This window comes from Eublepharis macularius, chromosome 3, assembly GCF_028583425.1.
Source record: "Eublepharis macularius isolate TG4126 chromosome 3, MPM_Emac_v1.0, whole genome shotgun sequence".
Lineage (NCBI taxonomy): Eukaryota > Metazoa > Chordata > Lepidosauria > Squamata > Eublepharidae > Eublepharis > Eublepharis macularius.
In genome coordinates, this window is record NC_072792.1 from 5,165,181 (window position 1) to 5,186,190 (window position 21,010).

General features: G+C 48.4%; 1 protein-coding gene across 2 annotated transcripts; it reads right to left on the reverse strand.

The window, feature by feature from the left end:
- Positions 1–224: 224 nt before the first annotated feature.
- CNMD (chondromodulin) lies at positions 225–18,632 on the reverse strand. Of its 2 annotated transcripts, none has more exons than XM_054974139.1 (7): positions 18,560–18,632; positions 16,121–16,261; positions 13,956–14,096; positions 10,470–10,583; positions 6,027–6,180; positions 4,599–4,807; positions 225–695 (listed from the first exon to the last, which is right to left on the reverse strand). In XM_054974139.1, exons 2-7 carry the CDS (start codon positions 16,244–16,246, stop codon positions 477–479), a joined length of 963 nt encoding a protein of 320 aa, XP_054830114.1. In that variant the 5' UTR covers positions 16,247–16,261; positions 18,560–18,632; the 3' UTR covers positions 225–476. The 2 variants fall into 2 exon arrangements, with proteins under 2 accessions (XP_054830114.1, XP_054830113.1); XM_054974138.1 differs by lacking the exon at positions 18,560–18,632 and adding an exon at positions 17,853–17,951.
- Between the last annotated feature and the right edge of the window lie 2,378 nt (positions 18,633–21,010).

Sequence of the window (21,010 nt, forward strand, 5' to 3'; positions counted from 1 at the left end):
GCTTAGGGGTTCCTTGTGAATAGCAACAGAGAGCAGCTTTGCTTAGGATTTTATTTGGCAAGCGCTACATAATTGAAAGGTATTGCCAAAAGCAGGGGGATCTAATTGGACGTTTCCCCACAACTATTTCAAAGCAGAAGGATTCCTTAGGAGAGGCTGCATTTCAATTTCTAAGCAAGCTTTTATGCTGTGAGACTGAATTCATAAACAAAAAGGTTCATCTGTTTCAGATTTGAGACATTTTTATTTCACTTTCCAGCAAGGTTGAAGAGAGTATGGTTTGTTAAAAAGTTAATTTCCCCAAGTTATACTCTCTTTTGTCAAACTAGTGAAATATTACCTAGAGGATTTAAATTTATATACATCTACAATGGCTAACATTCATTTTTTGATAGATTAACACATAAACATCCACACAAGGAGAGATGTGTAATGATCCTTTGGTTGTGGTTTCCACTTCTGTTCCAAGGGCTCCTTCATACAACTCCCAAGATGCGGGCCACCCACCAGCTGCAGGGCATGATGAGGCGGCAGGCAGAGCGGCACCCTTGGTAATTGTAAGGCCAGGGGTAGTAGCCCAGGAGAGGTTCACAGATCCGCTGGCAGTGTGTGTAGCTCCGCCGGCACTCAATGCAACAGACTCCTTCGTGATCTAGCCGAGGGTCAAAGGTCATTCCTTCACCTCCTTCTAGCTGCTGAAATTTAAAATACAAGTGCAGTTTAGATAATACAACATTTACTTATCCTTGTTTTTTTTTTCAAGGACAAAATAATCTGTGGTCACAACCCAGCACAGAATGAGGTACTCTTGAATTGCATTTATTCCAACAGGAACTTCAATTCATTATTTTTAACATTACACAATTAACAATTTATATAAGAGTACCTTTTCTAAACAAATAAAAATACAACCTTACAATAAAGGCCAGTGTGGAAAGGCAAATATTAACAGAATAAGGAAAAAAGTTGAGAGAGAATTTACAAAAAGGGTGTATGTGTGACTGTACAAATGTATGAAAATACAACACAGAGAAAATAAGGGATGGTTTAAATTTAATGGCATATCACTGAGTATTTAAAGAAAGAGAATCAGAGATAAAGTAGCTGGTGGAAGTGCAGGGGCAGAGCGATAGCAGCTGAGGCGGCTTTGGAACAGATACTGAAGAGCAGGTTTATAGGCGTGGCTATAGGAGACCTTTTAACCTTTATTTCAGGTAACACTGGTAGGATCCGTTCTTTAGTTTTCATCCCGGTAACGGAGGTCAGCAAACACAGGAAGTATACAAACTCCACAAAGCAAAGGGCACCTAGGAACCACCAGGCTGTGTCAGAACTGGGCTTGGGACTGCACGACCCTCTTCTCTTGCAAGAGGTTCCTTTCTTCAGCAATGCAATTACTGCAGAACAATTATGTTTCAAGAGGTTACATCACAGACTTAACCCACATTCCTGGAGTCATATCTCCTATCAGTTCGCCGTGGTTTTAAGAGGGACAAAAGGTGGGAAGGGGCAAAGAGACAGGATAAGGGCTTCCTTCCAAGTGTGTGAGAACAGGGGCTTATGCAGGGAACTTCCTGGCAGACCAGAAGAGAGGGGTGAGAGGCCCACCCTCTGTGAGGAGGAGTCTTGAACAAATGCACAAAAGCTACGCCGGCAGGAAAGCAGGTCTACTGAGAATCTCACTCAAGTCGGTTTAATGGGGCCTACTCCCAGGGAAGCGTTCTCAGGACGGCACTGTTAAGAATGGAATATTTAGTATCAATAAATCCTGCTTGTGGATGGTTCCTTTGTCTCCCACGTGGAACTCTTCTTCCACATTACACAGCCGGGTTATCTACAGCCCTGCTGCTGCTTAAGAGGCATTCGGCAGGACTAATGGAGTCTTTGATTAATCTTTGATTAAATGGGTCCAGTAACTTCCTTTATGCTTTAGAATAGCACAGTTGAAAGAACACTTGTGAAGCTAAGGAACCTGGGACTGCAAAACAGAGAGCTTTATCCTTCTCTTGATCACGAGGGGAAAAAAATAATATCTTGGCTAAAGGGAAACTGAGGACCTCTCTTAGGCAGAACATTGAAATGTGGGGGGGGGGGGTGGAACTACCTTGTCCATATGAAATGTTAGGAAAGAAGGGTCATAATGGACATGCTTTCTGGAATTACTGTTCTGCAATCAACTCCCTGGGAAGAGTTTTTTGTTGAACTTCTTCACTGAGAGAACAACGTCCTCGACAAGAGAGAAAACAGCAGGGCGCCATATTGTGTTATTACTCATAGATCGGGTTTTTCACTTGCTGACTTTCCATTCCTTCATCAGTCTTTAGTTCTCTGACTTGGACAAAATTGCACCTGCTCTCATTAAATTATTCTAATGCCCTAACTATAATCACATGTATCTTTTATCTGCTATTAAATGAAATCACTTAAAGTAGTTTTAGTGAACAGTCACACAGCGGTGCGGATCTTTTTGATAGCTTCCTCCTCTGAGGGAGAAGGTCTAATACTAAACTTCTAAGTCAGTCTGCCGTCTGTGAGAATTTGCCCCGAGATCCCACTGGGATCCACTGAATGGATCCCACTATTACCCAGTTCACTTGCACCCTTGTTTAATGGGCTTAGAAGGATTTATCTCTGCTTAGGATGGCATTGTGTGTAACTCTACCACTCAGATCAAAATGGGGCGACGTCTGCTTATCTCGGGTTGGATTCTACCAAGGTTTTTAATTATGACAAGTGAAATTCTGGAATAGATTTCCTGACACAGTTTTGGAAGGAACGAAGCTGAGTAAGTTTAAGACCGGACAGGCTACGTATATAGGTCTGTCTGACGGTTTCTACTTCTCCTGTGGTAGCCCCTGCGGATCACAAAGGGAGTTTCTTTCCCCGCCCAAGGGTCCCTCCCTTCCCACCAGCAGTTCTGGAGCTGGATGCTGCAGAGACATTACCAGCCACACGGTCCTTGCGGTCAGCTCCACTGGCAGAGTAACTCCTGCCTGGGAGCCACTATGTTTTACCTCACAAAACAACTCTTTTTAAAGCCCCCCTCCTGGTGACCTCGGGTGGGTGGATTTTGGGTGGCCGTTCTGCAGTGCATGGATTTCCTGTTTGCAGGGCACAGTCCGGCACTGGCCAGATCTGTGTGGCGTGCGCCTGTGTGTGCGTGAAGGGTGCTTTAGCCAGAGGGTTAAACTAGATGGCCTTCAGAGGCATGAATCAAACCCACCACCTGCGGGGAGCCAGTGGGCTGCCATGGCTGGAGGGTGAGACTTGGAATAGAGAGGCCTGACCTCAACTCCCTGCTTGTTCATGGCTCTCACTAAATAACCTTAAGCCAATCGCTTTCTCTCAGCATAATGTTCCTCGCAGGAACGCTGGGAAAATCCAAAACTAATTCTTATCCCGAATGCCTTGAAGAAAAGCTAAGACACCAGTCCAGCGTGACAAATGAGTGTGGTGGGCTTCCCTTCCCTGACATTCTGGACCACCCCCCTCACCTTACCCGGTTGTTGTCAACACCCCAGAATCACCTTCGCAAACATCTGAGCTAGTTTGGTGCAGTGGTTAAGAGTGGCAGGACTCTAATCCGGAGAACTGCATTTGATTCCCTACTCCTTCACTTGTAGCCAGCTGGGTGACCTTGGGTCAGTCACAGCTCTCTCAGCCTCACCCACCTCACAGGGTGATTGTTGGGACAACACACTTTGTAAACCACTCTGAGTGGGTGTTAAGTTGTCCTGAAGGGTGGTATATAAAACCAATGTTGTTGATGTTATCATCTTCTAAGCAAGACCCTCATTTCAGATTTCCGACTGTGTCTCTTTCATCTCCCAACCCTGGTCCACTAGGCAAGGTGTTGGGGGAGCTGCAGAAGAGTAGTCTCTCAGTGGACACAGAAGCAGATTTATTCAAAGGAGACAAACTGGACCAAAAAATAGCCCTTTATTGGAGTGAGAGGACGGTTTAAGCGACAAATCGCAAACCCTGCATCCGTGGCCTGTGTTGCCTGGGCCTCTATTGAGCTCCTTTGCCTGGATCTGTTTCTGCAGTTGCGGACGGAGTCTCCTGATGCCACAAAGTCCTCTGGCAGCTTCCCCTTGTGCCACTCCTCATGCAGCATGACGGTGCATGAAAAGAAATCACAGAGGGATAACACTTCCTCCATTATTCACTCGCTGCCACAAACTCATTCTGTGCAATGTGTTCAGCCGATGTTTTTAAGCAGTAGCTATCTCTAGTAAAAGTCTTGGTCTAACAGCCAGCAGGTATTAATTCTAAACCAATGAGCATGTGCAGAGCGCATGGCAGTTTTCACAGGAAGTGCTTTAAAAATGGCACTCAGTGGAGGCCTTCTGCCTTCTAATGGGCCTCTGAAGGGCTGCCCATTCTGCATTTCCCTCAGTACTGCTCTTCAGAGGACAGCCAGCGTCTCCCCTCTGGGTTCTGCCATCTTGCCAGCACCAGGAGAGGAGGCAACAGCTCACTTTCAGCTGCCCGAGGCAACAAGGGGCCAGGAGGGGAGGGAAACGTCCTTGGGGTGGGTGGGGTGGACAGCTGACCAGCGACTGCCAAGAGAGGGTCCACCGCTAACCAGTACTCACGTGGTAAGGATTGTCTGGATTAAAGGTTGGCCTGATGTCTCTCCCAGAAGGCCTGCTAGCATTAGAGGGGCGTTCCTGCTCCGGGGCCCTCTGCTGGGCACGAGGCCTGCTGGTCGCTTCCTCAGCTGCTGCTTCAAATTGGTCCAGATTGGAATTCGACTGGGCCTGGCGTCTTCTCCTGAGCGCTTCTCTCTTTCTTCTCTGCCCAGCTGTACAAACAGACATTTGAGTATTTTGCTCAGGGACGTGGATTCTACCCACTTCTCACACGGGGAATCTGACCCGAATTTCATAGGCCCATCAGGCTAAGTCAGATGTTCAAATGTTCTACGTCCTGTGATACTCCTGTGAGGAGCTCAAGAGCCGTGAGTGAATCGCACAGGATCCAGGCCGAACCCCTTATGACTCAACATTAACCCCAGAGAGAGAAGCCAGGCAACACAGCTTGCAGGCCTTCTGGCCCGTCGTATGAGCGGCAGCACAGAGGAGGCGCAGCTCAGTGGCTTAGGTGTGGCTTAGATGTCCCCAGTGGTTGGGGGCTCAAATCACGGGGTGGTCCCAGATCATAAAATGGTCCCAGTTTCTGCATCACTTTTCCAATAAAGGAAGACTGGGAACAATCTTGGACATCTCCAGCCCATAGGTACGCTTCAACCTTTTCAGAGTCAGACCCAGAACTGCACCCTTAACTCGGGTGTGTGTATGTGTGTGTGTGTAACTGGTGGATTGCATATTTTTGTTTTATTTTCACACTTCTTACTGGCCGTGCAAAACTCCTGGAATGACAGCGTCTTCCTGGCACGATTTCCCATCATTATTTCCCGGTGCACCACAAACCGGAGTCATGACGGGAAATCACGCCAGGAAGACACTGTTATTCTGGGAATTTTGCACGGTTTTGCGCAGCTGGTAAGAAAATGGCCCTAGTATTTTTATGTGCATTCTACTCTGCAAGCTGCTTTGAGTCCCCAGTCTGGAAGCAAAGCTGAGTAAAAATATCTTTTTTGAAAAGCTGGGGGCGATGTCACGGGTTAGATCCACGTTATGTCTGCTGAAGATTGGTGGAGTGAATGTCCTAATTCAGTACAAGGCAGCTCAAGGGTAAAAGGACCTCCCACTGAACTCCATTGCAATTACAAGCTCAGCCAGCTTGGTGCAGTGGTTAGAGTGTCAGACTAGGATTTGGGAGACCCCTGGGTTTGAATTTGGCCATGAAATGCAACAGGTGACCTTGGGTAAGTCTCTCTTAACCTGACCTACTTCATAGGGTTGTCGTGACAGTGACGTGGAGGGGAAACTGCTGTATGCTCCTTGGAGGAAGGATGGAGAAAATATCCTAAACAAACGTAATACAGTTTTAGCCCACATTTCTGTTGGCATTATAAGGAAGGCATAAAATAAGCCTTCTTCCTATGGGAGAAAATTTACCTTTGGTATAGGATGGTCGAAGCCAGAAAATCTGAAGATCTCCACAAAGTTCTAAAATTTTGGGACTCAGGAAATTGTTGTTCTTTATTGGCTGGTCTGCAGCCACCCAGACAAGAGAGTTTTCATCAAATTTAGCTGGCAAAATTTCATCTTCCTGTAAAGCAGAAAGTCAAACGCAGAGCTTCAAATCAGAACTTACATAATCTGCAGCAAGCGAGAATCCTTGTGTCGGAAACGAGGTGCTAAAAATAGCCACAGGTCAGGCAAAGAAAGGGACGCTACCTGTTCTTTACACAGAGCTATTTTCCATTTCAAGTTATTTTCACTCTTTTCAATTTCAGTTGCACGTGGGATTAGCTGGGACTGGTTCCATTAAGCTTAAGGGAAGGATTGAAGTTAACTCTATTGAGGGAAAAGGTGCTGGGCAAAAGGCATGTGGGCTTCCTCGCAAAGAGGCTGCAACTATTAACTCTTTATGGAAGCATGTTGCACACCATACGATGCGCTTTAGAAATTGTGCTGAGTTGCAGCAGGAACACTTTGAAGACACCGGGGATCTCAGAAGGGACGTGGTACTGGGGAATGCTGTCCTTAATGAATGTATCCTGTAATCATGTTCTGATGGCTTTGGGTGCCATCAAAACATCACCACTTCCGTGGCAAGACCAGGAGCAAAGCACAGGTTAACCCTGACCAAGAATCCTGCGCACATGAAAAGGAAGACTGTGGGGCTACCAGGCTTTGTCCATTTTGTTCTTGTCCCCCATCACCTTGGCACCGGGGCCTGTTCTCTTCTTTGTTTTTGCATCTAAGTGAGTCAAGAGACCTCCGACCATCACAGAAGAAAAGGCAAAGAGGGAAGGCTTGCACTCCGTTTTGTTGGAATGCCAGGTGTTCTAGATAAAGCCCCCCCCCCCCCGCCAGCGCCTGGCCTTCCATAATCGATCAGCGTCCCTTCATCGTAGCAGAACCTCCTGTTGCTATGATGAGCATTTTCAGCACCTGACTACAACAGCCAGGCCCCCATCTGGACCACAGTTTCATTTCCAGTTTGGGACGTGTACTACAGCATTTCCCATTTGTGATGTCTGAATGTCTTGACAAATGCCACTGTTTACTCCAGCTGCCCGTCTCTCAACACCCCCCCCCCAATTCTCCCCTATGTGACCTTATATGGAATTATTCCTGGGCCATCCCAGCAAGGATGCATACCTGAGCCCCACCTGTGCCCCCTCCCCTCTTTTCAAACCTGCAAAGACATTCATCCTTTGTTTTCTGGGCTCTGCCACGTGTCCAACTGGAATCTGAGGGCCAAGCTACAAGTGACGAATGACACTTGAACGGCAAGTGGTGACCAAGTGGAGCGCAAGTGGAGCGCAAGTGAACAGGGAGGAATACACGTGAGTCTGTTCACTTGCTGTTCAAGTGTCATTCGTCACTTGTAGCTTGGCCCACAGATGGGCAACTTTGAGCCAAGCCACAAGTGACAAATGACACTTGAACGGCAAGTGAACAGACTCACGTGTAATCCACTATGTCACTACGTGATCAAGCGGAGCGCAAGTGAATAGGGGGGAATACACGTGAGTCTGTTCACTTGCCGTTCAAGTGTCATCCGGCACTTGTGGCTTGGCTCTTAGACAATCGAATGCTGCCATTTAAAACATTTTACTTTTCTCATTTCAGGACTTTTCTGACTAACTATGCAACTTTAACATTGCATTATGGTAATTTTTGCTCTTATAGTAAAAAAAAAAAGCAAGATTATATTGTAAATGTCCTGGTTCACATTTTATCATTGCGAACACTGAATATAAAATGGCCAATTAAACGAGTGTCTGCAGCTAGCAGGAGGGGATTCATCTCGAGTTTAGAAGCAATTCAGTGTTTTTGTTTTTCCACTACTAGGCTATTTTTATTTCCAAAAAGCTTTCATGAGTTTTTATATATATATAAAAAGCAAAAGCCATAGAAAGAGAATATAAATGAAGTATTTCCCCATCTCAATCTGGAGTGAAGAGCAGAAGAGCCAGTTACAAAATCAATAACTGTATCGTGCAAACTGTTTGGCAAAATAAAATTGATCTAGAGAGGTATCAAAATCAATCTCAAAGATTTTACTACAGAGGCCATTTAGGATTTTACTCTCTGGATCCCTGCCCCCATTTACCAATTCCGCCTAACTCCTGCAAAGGAATGCCCACCCTCTTCTGTAGAAATAAGATTTGGCTCCTTTAAAGTTTTTATTTCAATCACTGCCCTTTTCCTGCATCGCTTTGAAGCTGAGAATGAAAAACCTTTAGGGTACACTTCAAAACGAAGGCTCTTTTTAACTTATATTTCCAACTTTGGGTCAATATAATTGCTTTTACTGATCAACACTTTTAATCAGAGCTATCATATTAACTCAACATTGGAAATGGAAGCTGTACCCAAACCAAATCTCTTGCAACATCATCAAATGGACCTCTGGAGTAATAAAGTCTAACCCCGTATTCTGAGGAAGAAGTCCCTGCATTTTAAACCAACCTCTAATGGATGTTTATCCAGCATATTCTGAAGAAACCTCTGATGAAGACTCTACACATTTCCCTCACAGGCAGTAAACAACAATTGCTTTTCCATCACCTGCAAGGCAGCTTTCAAGACACTTTCATTTTTTTATCAGGCAAACACAGTTCGTTCCCCCTCTCTCACACACTTAACGTACAGAAATTCCTCGTTTCCCTGATAAGTTTTCTGAAAATGTGGCATCCCAGACTGCACATAATGCTGCCGTGTCATAACCAGTTCAGAACGGGTAATAGTTTGGAACTCAAAATGTCAATTGGCTTTTTTGCAGACCAGGAAACTGTTTTTTTCCATCTTCCCAGGTGGGGAAGAACTTGAGTATCGTAGATTCAAGATGGCCAAAGGAAAGCTCTTCCCTCACATAATGCACGATCTGTCTATGGAACGATCTATGGTGATGGGCCCTAGCTTAGATGATTTCTGAAAAGGGTGAGATAAATTTGATGAAGATGGAAAATATCCCTTGACAGAAACAAGGGCTGGACCCAGCGGAACGCTCATGGAAGGAATTTGGTGGTGTGAATCCTTCCCCACCTCTTCCACTAGCAGCCTGCTGTTTCTCCTGAAAATCCCGAGCAAAATATGCCACAGGAGATGGGCTGAAGGGACTACAGGGAATGGGATGAAATCACCTTCTCCTCCCTCCGAGGGCCAAGCTAGAAGTGACGAATTACACTTGAATGGCAAATGAACAGACTCATGTGTATTCCTCCCTGTTCACTCGCGCTCCACTAGCACTCCACTTGATAACTACGAGCCAGGCTACAAGTGACGCCTGACACAGGTTGGACACTTGTCAGCTTCCTTCAAGTTTTGATGGGAAATGTAGGCGTCCTGGTCTTGCAGCTTGGCTCTCCGACTGCTGTCCAATGGACTTTTCAACTGTCGCTTGTCCGACATTCCGCCAAGCTGCCTACATTTCCCATCAAAACTTGAGGGAAGCTGACAAGTGTCCAACAAGTGGAGTGCGAGTGAACAGGGAGGAATACATGTAAGTATGTTCACTTGCCCTTCAAGTGTAATTCGTCACTTCTAGCTTGGCCCTGACACTGCAAGCCTAGTGGAAAAGGGAGAAGAGAATTCGCTGGTTCCGTTCATCCCTGCGGTGTGTTCTGACACTCAGATTTTGGAGACAAACAGCAGGCTGCCGGGGGAGGGGAACGATGGGGAAATCCCTGCTTTGGTAACCCCTTCCAAAAGCTTTGCATGCATATTGGAAGAAAGCCAGCCCCCCCTTTCCTTTATCTTATTTATTTATAGTCCGTCTTTCTCACTGAGGCCCAAGGCAGACTGCACAGTGCAAGTTAGTATGAACAGCAGCTAAGAGATTCATTGAACAAACATTAACAGGGAGCGTCTCCATAACTCACAGGCTTTTAGACAAAACAAATATACATATAAATACAGAGTTTTAAACAAAGCAAAATAAAATATAAAACGAAACCCCCAGACGAAACATTGCTATCACCTCTAAAATTAAAAGGAATGAATGAATAATTAAAAAAACTAAAAATCTTACAAGTTTCTCAAGCAAGGTAGGAGGTTAAGCCTCCAATATATCAAGTCCCACAGTTCTAAGTCCAATTGAGCTTCCATAGTTAGAGGAAGTGTACCTTAGATTATGGGATGTTCTTGCCTGCCAGCTTTCCAAGGCATTTAACGGTGACTGAACCAGCAGGGAAAGAATTCTTGCCACCTTTGGACAGCCTATACTGCTTCTCTTCTGGAAGCATCTCTGGAGAGCATTCTCATCGGTCGTCAGCCTCGGGCTTTCCTGTCAGGCCTCCTCATGCACCCTTTTCTCTTTTCCTCAAAGCCACCCAGTCTTTCACATGTTAAAAAAATCTAAGCATCATTTTGGTGACTACCTACCAGATCAAAGGAGAGGCTCTCTTTGGTCATGGCATTGACTTCAGGGACCCGAGTTTTAGCTTGAGCTTTAATGTAGCATTTCTCTCCGCCAGCAAAACGGATCCCTGTGATGCCCTGGAAAGACATATCTTGGTTAACTTAAGAGCCCCGAGGCATCGTGTGCCTGCTGGAAAACAAACTACTTATGCACAGAAATACTCCAAAAGCAGGCCTTGGGCAGCGATTCGTTTCTGATGTAGTGGAAGTAGGCACTTGCCAATGCACCAGGATAAAAAGATGGGTCATGGGTGCTGGCATGAGAAGGACGTGCATTCGCAGGACTTTTAGAGATCAGGCTGGCCTGTGAGTCACCTTTCAAATCCTGCCTGGGAAAGCATCTCTTCTCAGGGAAGAACCCGGCAGGGCAGCACAGCAGTTGCTCTGACACCGTCTCCTTGGGACGTGTGTGTTTCAACTGACATCCTGTGAGGGATCAACAGATGTTCTTCTAGCCTTTCGGGTGCCGTCATAAAACCAGCTTCTTGGCCTACCTGTGCCTATGTGAGAAGGTCCAGCTGGGTCATGGAGGCTGGGAGAGACTGGTTTTAACTCCCTAGGGAACTCCTCCTCAGCCCCCTGGGAGAGAGCGTCTTAAAAGATTCTGGTGCCTTTTGTGTCGTGGTTCAGTGAGAAGGAGAAAGGAAGACGCTAGAGGCATTAGACAACGGCCGCTTCCACGCTCCAATTTTTTCAGGTTTTCCCTGCCCCTAAGCCGCGTCTTCCTGATCCGCTTCGAGAATGCACCTTTCACTTGCATTGTCCTCGTGTGGGTTTTGTGGGTGTTTGTCGCGAAAAAAAGGTCCCAACACAGAAAATACGTTCTTTATCTGCGCCTTGTCACAAATGACATTGGCGCATCCCCACCCAACTTTCCTTTGGTTTTTTTTGTTTTAAGCACATGCGGGATTGTCCCGTCTTTCAGCTTCTGTAGAAACTGTGCATGCGTAGTGCTCTGTTCTCTACTGTTGATTTCCCACTCAGTTTTAAATGCAAAAGTGTTTAATAAATACGTGAACAGTAGAGTAGTGTGATTGTGTGATTCCGTATTTAAAATAAAATCAGAAATGGCATTCCGTTCCCTCTATTGTTCCTAGACTGACAGTCCAATTGTTGAGTGATCCAATGTAGCAAGCACTGCAGTATGATTCCCTTTGTAGACACAGATATCGTAATAGTGCAAGGACCGTTAAAAAAAGGAAAAAAAGGGAGGGGGAAATTATACAATTGTGCATGCGAGCCAGATGCATGTCTGATGTTTAAAGGAGGGTTAACGGCGAGAGGAGGGGTTGGAGATTTGTAAGAGGGCTCTTCTGAAGCACAAAAAAGCCTCCGCATGCAGTGAAATGGTAGGATAATCGTGTGGAAAACCTGCATTAAAAATAAACACCGACCAAAACAGGTCTCACAAAAAATGCTTAAAAACCAGGATTATCATGACCCCCCCTCACGCATGGGAAATGACGATGTATGCAATGAGGGACATGACCCACCAGAGCTCCATCGGCAGGCCGTCCCACTAAGCGGCCCATGTGGAAGCGGCCAATGTGGAAGTTCTGCCTATTGAGCTTGATGCGTGATGGCTCGTTCATGGCCGCAAGCCCTTTTATTTATTTACCCACTCTGTGTCGCCGTTCTACCAAATTCAGGGCCTCCAAGGTAGTGGATGTTAAAACAAAATTTTAAAAGATTTGAGATATTAAAAAGCATTTAGCATAGAAATATATAAAAATATTTTAAAACATAATATAAACATATAAAATATAAACATATAAGGACACACAAACAGGGAAGAGGGCTAATAAGAGTTAGTAAGGGAATGCCAAACAAAACAAAAAAGGCTTCACTGATTGGCAGAAGACAATAATAGAGGAGGACAGGTGAATCTCTTTGGTGAGGGAGTTCCAAAGTTTTGGTGGCATGAGTGAGAAGGCCCTTTTTCAGGTTGCCACCATCTAGCCTCAGCTGGCAGAGGCACCCGAAGCAAGGTTCATATGGGAGTAGACGGTCCTTCAGGAACGCTGGGCCAAGCCATATGGGGCTTTACAGGTCAATACCAGTACCTTGAATTGGGCCGGGAAGCAAATTGGGAGCCAACGTAGATGGAACAAGACTGAACTGATATGGTCCCTATGACCTGCTCCTGTGAAATTCTGGTTGCAGAGTTCTATACCAACGGTAGCTTCTGGACAGTCTTCAAGGGAAGCACCATCTACAGTGAATTGCAGTAGTCTAATCTAATGCACCACAGTGGCAAATTTTTTCCTGCTCAGCCATCACTTGATAATGAAGTTATATTATCAAGTAATGAAAACCTCTGTGTGAAGCATTCCTAAGGTTCCTTCACATGGTGTAGGAAATATTTTTCTATAAAACCTTTCATTGTCATCCTGGGTCTCTAGGTGGAGAAGCTATCAATTCCATCCTCTGATGGACAGTGCTAATCCCCAAAGGGCGGTGATGTCACAGTTTCCAAGGACTGGAGGCTGTAAGACATGACATCAGACCCAGTACAGATGCAAACATACACCAGGTCATTGGGGGGGGGGGGGGGGCGGCGGCTTGCATCCATTCTTTCACTGATGAAAAACTAGTGACAGATTCCCACATGCTACTAACAGTGCCTATTTCATACAACTTGTGCCAATTAGTACTGCTGTTACTTAGGGGAGTGGAAGAGGATCCAACAGAAACAGCCAACCTGCACTACAAGCGAGGGTCCGCACATCCCTGGATCTTCTGCAAGGCTCCAGCAATACATCCATCCTAAGTCATGGCAGCACTGCAAGATGTACCATTTGAAAATGCCATCTGTGCTCCTGAAGCTACAACACTAGCCTCACTACGTACACAGGCCTCTATATACTGCCCGCTATTACTCTAGAATGGTGGCATTATACATGTATACTGTATTCTGGGAATCCCTGGAGACTCGGGAAGCTTGCCTGCCTGCCTGCCTGCCTCTCTCTCTATACACATGTTATTTACATTATTTATAATCCACCTTTCTCACTGAGACGCAAGGCAGATTACAGAGTGAAAAGTGTAATCAACAGAATGGGATGTCTAATAAACAATGCAATGGGTTTTTGGTTTGCAGAAATCTGAAACAGAGCTGAGGCGAAGCATAAGTGTTATGACATCTTAAATGATGCAGAGATCACCTAGCAGGAGCATACTTAGAGCAACAGACAGAACACTTAGTACAGGCCACAGTCCCTATCCCTTTACCAAAGCATTTTTCTAAACCATTTCATTACAGTACAGCCTGTGTAAAAAAGCCCGTCTTCTCTACAAACATATCAGTAATGACAGACAATAGGGTTACCAACCTCCATGTGGAGCCGGGAGTTTCTCTAGAATGAGAACTGATCTGCTGCTAGACAGCCAAGACACACAGGCACCCCTGCAGGGTGGGGAGGGGCAGACACCTTAAGCCACCTTACTTACGATCTGAAAATCATGAACTTCAGTCGCCTCTTCCCCTCCACTTCCAGTTTTAAAGATCTCCAGATTGTTTCCTGCATCTATCTCCATTGATGCCTCTTGTACTTTTCCATTAATACTCATTGTGTAGTGAACGTTGTAGGCCTGGAATCAAAGCAACACCTTTTAGATAGTAATTGTGCCGTAATTCTACCATCCAAGTGGCATCGACTGGGGTCTAGTTTTGCTGTGGTGCAATTCTCAGGGTGCTGCGAGAGAGCCAGTGTGCCTGGAATCACAGTAACCCCGGGAGGTAAGTTCGGCTGAGACGCTGTAAGCCAAGCTACAAGCGACGAATGACACTTAACGGCACGTGATCAAGTGAAGCGCAAGTGGAGCGCAAGTGAGCAGGGAGGAATACACGCGAGTCTGTCCACTTGCCGTTCAAGCATCATTCATCACTTGTAGCTTGGCCCTGTGATGAACCACCCAGTGAATGTCACAGGGCTTTGTTCCCCCCTCTCCATGGTACAGATTTCAGACTTTGTCTGCAATGTGGTAGCACAGAAGAAACTAAAAAACTGTTTTAAAGGAACCAATGCCAGGAAAGTCCAGGGAAGGCGTGTTGGAGAGGTCTTCCCTCTGGGGTCCAAGGCCGGTTTAAAGGTATTGTGCTTTGAATACAATCACTGATTAATCAGTTAGTTCAAACAGCAGAACTAAAATACGGATGGTTCTGTTCGTAACCACTTGCACAAATTTAAATATGTCACGGAGTGTTTCTGGTTTATAAACGGTTGGGGCTTAAAATGGATGGAGTATTATCCAAACACCTCCAGAGATCCCACCCTCTGGAGGAAGGAAGAGCCAAAGATAATGAGCGAGAACACTTGCAGGATTTATGAAGTTCTTCCCTTTATGACTAGAAATACCTACAGTACTCTCGAGCTCTGGCTCTGAAAGCAGAGGAGAGAAGAAACCTCCATGTCGGAACGACAAGAAAATAAAACGCCTGAAGAGCTTGGCAAAACTCCCAAGGAGAAATCTGAAGCGTACTTGTGTTCCTTGTTGAAAGTTTTCTGGCTGAACTGTAAATGGAACCTGACAGAAAAAGGAGCGACTCTGCCTTCTAAACGGAAACATTTTGACTGGCAGTTTTCGAAAGCGCATCTCAGCCCTGAAGAACTTGGCTTTAGAGTAGTCCTTAAAATATGAGCAGAAAATAATTAAGGTGATATCTAATATGTGGTACACCAAGGTGGTTGGTTCAGAGTATGCAGGCTTTCAAGTTACAATGAACTCTTAGCCAAACAGACTGGGCGTTTCTCAGTATGGCAGAAAATACCCCCGGGATTAGAGTGGGGCCTGGCAGATACTCACTGCAGGGGCAATATACACCTCTTGACTGGAGGCTAGCTCAGAAAACAAGGTTGGACAACAGATTGTAAGATTCCTGACTTGTAAAAAAAGGACACAAATACTCTTGAAAATATTCTCCTGACTGTGCTGATAAACCAGAAGCGGAATTTACTAGCTATACTTATACCAACTTCAGTCTCATGTTGAACAGCACAAGCCCTTTGCTGGCAATCAAAACTGTCTGTGCTGTAACTTGCGTAAAAGGAAGTGGGACCATGCCCAGTGGTCCCGCCTTGAGACGTCCGCACATATACCCACTGTCTGGGGTGAGCCCCTCGACTTCTAAAAGTGTAGGTACACAGTCACCTCCACGTGATTTTCAATATGACAAAAGTCCCAGGCACAGGGAGACGATGTGTGTGTATGTCTGGGGTGGGACACGCAGATGCTCCAGTAAGGGTGCAGATGTAATCCCTTCTGTGTAAAGCCATTTTCAGTACCCTCCTCTGGTTCCCTGACTGCCCCCTGCCCCCCCCCCAGGCAGAACCAAACTAACTAGAATCATATTTTGTAGCACAACTGTACAGATCGCATCCCTGTATGGAAACAGATGCAAAAATAAATAATCAGGATATTGTTTCAAACCAGCCGAATCCTCTTTCTGGTTCGTTTGGGGTCTGGATGACTGGGGAGGGCAGTTTAAGGGTCCTCTGGGGGTTTCATAAATAATTGTCCAAAGCAGATGTTTCACTTTTTTTTGCTCTTTGGAAGGGCCAGAGGCAGCTTTGGGCCCAAACAAATGAACTCGATTTGGTTCCTTAGGCCCTTACCTCTTTGTCATTCACCTTCCAGTAGTAAAAAGCTCCAATGGCCCCAAAGAGGAGCAGGAGGGCTCCACCGATAAGTGCCATGGCCCCGATCCTGAGCAGCCGCCCTGTGCTAGACGGTTTTGCCATCACAGCTGAATATGCCTGTAGCAGGAGAGAGTGCAGGTGTTGGAGACAGGGAGTCATGGCCCCCCATTTTGGAGGGAGAGCTCACTTTCCAGTATCCATGGAGCAAACTTAGTGCCATACAACTTGGCACTAAACACTATATTCAGAAGAAGAGAGCCCAATTCTCTGCTCCCTCCACATCCTAAGAGCTGCCCAGCACCAGACAGCACATATTTGGAACGTGTGTGCGCGTGCGTGCGTGCGTGCACGTACCTAGACAGGAGCAAAGTGCTTCTCCTAGGAGCTGTAAGGACAGACAGGGATCAAGCCCCATCCACCGTAGATCTCTGGCAAGGGGGATTCTTCACTTGTTGACAACCTATAAGGTGATGCCTCATCTTTTCCCTAGTCACAAAATCGAAAAGAGTCCAGTAGCACCTTTAAGACTAACCAACTTTACTGTAGCATAAGCTTTTGAGAATCACAGTTCTCTTCATCAGATGTGCATCTGACAAAGAGAGCTGTGGTTCTCGAAAGCTTATGCTACAGTAAAGTTGGTTAGTCTTAAAGGTGCTACTGGACTCTTTTCGATTTTGCTACAACAGACTAACAGGGCTAACTCCTCTGGATCCCTAGTCACAAGTAATTGAAATGGGCAATGCTAGAAAGTTGCCTCTCAGATGCCAAGTAGAGTGGTGAGATCAAAACTGCCTCCCACCCAAATCAAATGTATGAGGCACTCCGGAGTTCTGGGTTCAAATCCAGCACTAAGCCACCAGGCCTCCTGGGTGGCCGTCTGCCAGGAAAGGCTTGACTAGTAGCCTATGGCTGCTTCACACCATGGACTTGGCACACGACTGCTCCGGGCCAGCCGCCCGCAGCACACCTTTGGGAAGACGGCTGCCCCGGGGAAGCCTTGGTGGTGCTACACCCTCGGGGGTCCTCCTGCACAAACTGTGCGGTCGACAACAAATGCACGTTTATGTTCCCCTTTAGCCCCAGCGCGCACGTTTTCTCTTCCTGTTGTTTGCATGTCACCTTCCCCGCCAAGCGCGCAGACCTGGAAACGTGGGCCTAACTACACCCAAAGGAGCCCCGCATCAAAAAGCAACCGGAGGAGGGGAGAGCCCGAGGGGGAAAGCGGCGCGGGAGGGAGGCCAGCAGCTGCCCCGTCCGGCAGGTCGCAGCCTGCGGGGACCCCGGGGAAGAGGAGCGCGAAGAGCCGCGCCTGACTGACTTGGGCAGCCGAGGGGGGCGCGGGGGCGCCTGCAGGGCTCCGCAGGCACTCTGCACATGCCCCGAGGAACGCTGCCTTTTTGAAGACAAAACCGGGCAGGCACGCGGGACGTGCTCCGGGTTGCTCACTCCACTGCCTTCCCCGAGCAGAAGATGCCGCTTTCGACGGAGGCAAACCCGGCGAGTGCAGGCGGGCCAGTCCCCCTCCCTTTACAGCAGGGCCCGCGGCGGGAGCCTTGGCGCGCCGGGCTGCCCCGACGGGCCGCGCCAGGCGCCACGGCTCCCCGTCCCGTCCCGTCCCTTGAGACGAGCGCTCAGCCAAGCGGCCCTCGGGCAGCAGGCGCGGGACTTGGGGGCACGCCGGAGGCGAGGGCAGCGCTCGGGTACTCACGGGGGGCGTCGGGCAGCGCTCGGGGTCTTCCGGGCCTGCCGCGGCGAGGGGCACCTTCTCCAGCCCGGCGGCCATCTCCGCTGCGCAGCCAGCCAGCCAGCCCGCCCGCCTCGCTCCCTCCTGCCTTCCCTCCCTCCCTCCCGCCCGCCCTCCGCGCGGCTGTGCCTGCGGCCCCGACGGGCCGGGCGGGGGGGCGAGGCCGGCCTCCGCCGGGGACAAGGAGCCCTTTCAGCCCGCGCAAGCCCCGGCCGCTGCCCAACCCAGGCGGCCCCGGGAGGCGGGGCGGGCGCGGGCAGGCTCTCCCTCCGGGCCTGGCCCGGGGAGGAGGGCGCGGGGCTGCCTGGCCGGCGGCGGTGCTTCTCGGCCTCCGGTGGGAAGGAAGGCAAGGCAGCCGGGCGCCTCCGACCTCGGGGCAGCCTGCGCCGTCGCCGCCTGCACGCAGAAGCGGAGCGCGCAGACACGGGAAGGCGCCTGCCTGGCCCCGGGCTCGGCCATCGCCCCGCCTCGGCCCCTCAGACGGATTCACCACGCGTCGGGATTTAAGCACGCGCCCGCAAAACCCGCTTCTGCCCCGGGGGTGCGCCCGCGCGGCCCTCTTGCCTCGCCTTCCTTTCCAGACGGGCGCGCTGCCCCCGCCCAGCCTCATCCTCGGTCCACCAGCCCCCCCCCCCCCGAGGGGTCCCCTCGATCCAGCGGGGTCAACCCACTTCGCTCTCGGCGTTCCCGAAAGATCATGGCCAAAGCGCGCTTGTCCACACCAGGCAGGCAGGCAGGCAGGCAGGTGTGGGTTTGGAAAGGTCCGGTGCCAATTTCCCGTGGCATCCGGCCCCTCGGGCTCGCCTTTCCCTCCGTGCCTCTCTGAGAGTTTTGGGCTGGGCTTGGTCGTTACAGTGTCACAACCCGATAGCAGTATTTATTTAATTTAAAACGTTTATATGCCACCAAATAGGGTCCCCAAGGCAGAGATAATTAAAACAGAAAATCTAAACATTTTAAAAGAATTTAAAATAGTATTAAAATTCAATCAACACACACACACACACAAAGACACATCGTAATGAACAGAGTAGATGGCCAACGAGAGTGAATGTTATATTTGATATAGAATCATAGAATCACAGGGTTGGAAGGGATCTCTAAGGTCATCTAGTCCAACCCCCTGCACAATGCAGGAGATTCCTAAATATCTCCTCCGATCCAGTGACCCTTACTCCATGCCCAACATTTAATTATGTTGTGATACGAGATCCAGAGAGTTGGACTCAGATCTGGGAGATGCCGGATTTTTTCAGCTGGAACACAGTGGGACAGCGTTCGGCTGACCCAAAGTGACGTCATTGTGTGATCCTGAGTTCCACCACTGAGTCCCACCCCTTCTTTCCCCAGAAAAAAATCCTGCCTTTTTGCCATGGAAGCTTGCTAGGTGACTTTGGGCCAGTCACACTCTCAGCATAACCTACCTCACAGGGCTGTTGTGAGGCTGAAATGGAGGAGAGGAGAATGGTGTCACCATTTTTTGGAGAAAGGCAGGATATAAATGAAGTTAGAATGAAAACATGAAGAAATAAAAAGCTGGCACAGAGCCCTCTGGCGGCACAAGTGGGAATGGCAGGTGAGATGGTGTCGGAGGAACGCACAAAAGGTTTCCGTGCAGGTTCACAGCACCGGAGAGCATGTGACTGTGTGGTCACGGCCTCTGGTGGCAAAGACACATCCAGCCTAAACCTAGAAATCTTGCCTGCTTGCAGCCAGCCGTGCATTCACAATGTTCACCCAGAAACACAAATGCTGCTAGAGACCCTCCAAAGCACTCGGGATGGATGAAAAAGCCCTTTGTTGCCTTCACCTTGTCATTGTAAAGATGCCTTGTTTCGATCCGCCTGCAGACGGCCACCACAGGGGAGCGACTGGCACCGGGTAGCCCCTTGAAGGCAGACACCGTATGACCCCAAGTGTGCTTCCAAGAGCTGTAGTTCACCATCGCTCCTGCTGGGATAAAATGCGGCTGGCCTTCAAGAGACCACTTGGCTCCTCTTCGTTCTCGCTGCAGCAGATTCCTGTGGCTGCTTAGTACAAGGGAAGGCAGCGAGGCCTCCTCTTTCCCGAGGGTCTTTGAACTCTTCCGTTGCCACGTGTACAAAAGGACCGAGTTCCGAGGCCATCCACCCGCTTTACAGGGCCGTTAGAAGGTGCCTCAAACTGCTTTTGAATTGCCTGATGCTGATGCTGGCATAGCAAGGTGTTTCCATGCCCAGGAGCGGCTCTGCATTCTGTGGGAGCTGCCCCTGACTGACGGGGTCTCCCGTTCGCTGGAGCCAGGGGCTGGCTGTGCCTTCCTGCTGTCCCAGAGCCAAAAGCTTCCTGCAGGGCAGGGGTGTCTCAGCGAAGCACACAACAAGCCGGGGTCCAGCATCCATCTACAGGCGCAAACACTGATAAATAAATAGCCCCAAATCTTCAGAAGGATGCAGAGCTGGGTTTAACCCAAAGCAACAGGTGCTTTGAGTGGCAGGTTCCTGCCCATCCTTCCCACGTTCATCAGTGCCAGGGAGGAGCCTGGTCAGGCCTTGAGGTCTACCAAGTATGTCATGCTGCGTAATCCGCCTTGAGTCTCAGCGAGAAAGGTGGACTAAAAATGACATAAATAAATATTTTATATATATTTTATTTAAAAAGAAAAGCGATAACTGTAGTGCACAAAAAAGATTCCTCTTTTAGTTGGATCTTGTTTTCACCTGCCTCTTGCAACGTGACTTAGACACCTTGTCCTGGGGATCCAAGTCTTTGGTCTTCTATTTGTAGACTCCCCTCCCCCCCTTCTGCTGTTTGTAGCGCTGTGTATGTGTGCGGTGGCATGGCGTGAGGGGGGCAAGAGGGGCAGTTGCCCCGGGCTCAGTCTTCTTGGGGGTGCAACATTTCTCCAGCCCCGCCTCCACTCTCCCCGGGGCAGTCGAGGCGAATTGTTGGTATCTGTTGGGGAGACCCGTTCCTCACAATCATCCAGCTCTCCTCCCCGAGCGGCCACTCACACCGGATCTCCGCACCTCAGAGCCAAACAGCCATGCGCCTGCCCCCCTCCTTGTCAGGTTCAGAATGCTGTATTGTACTGCTTTGCTTAACCGACTCCATTTTTAATCCTTTCAGTGTTTAAGTGCTCT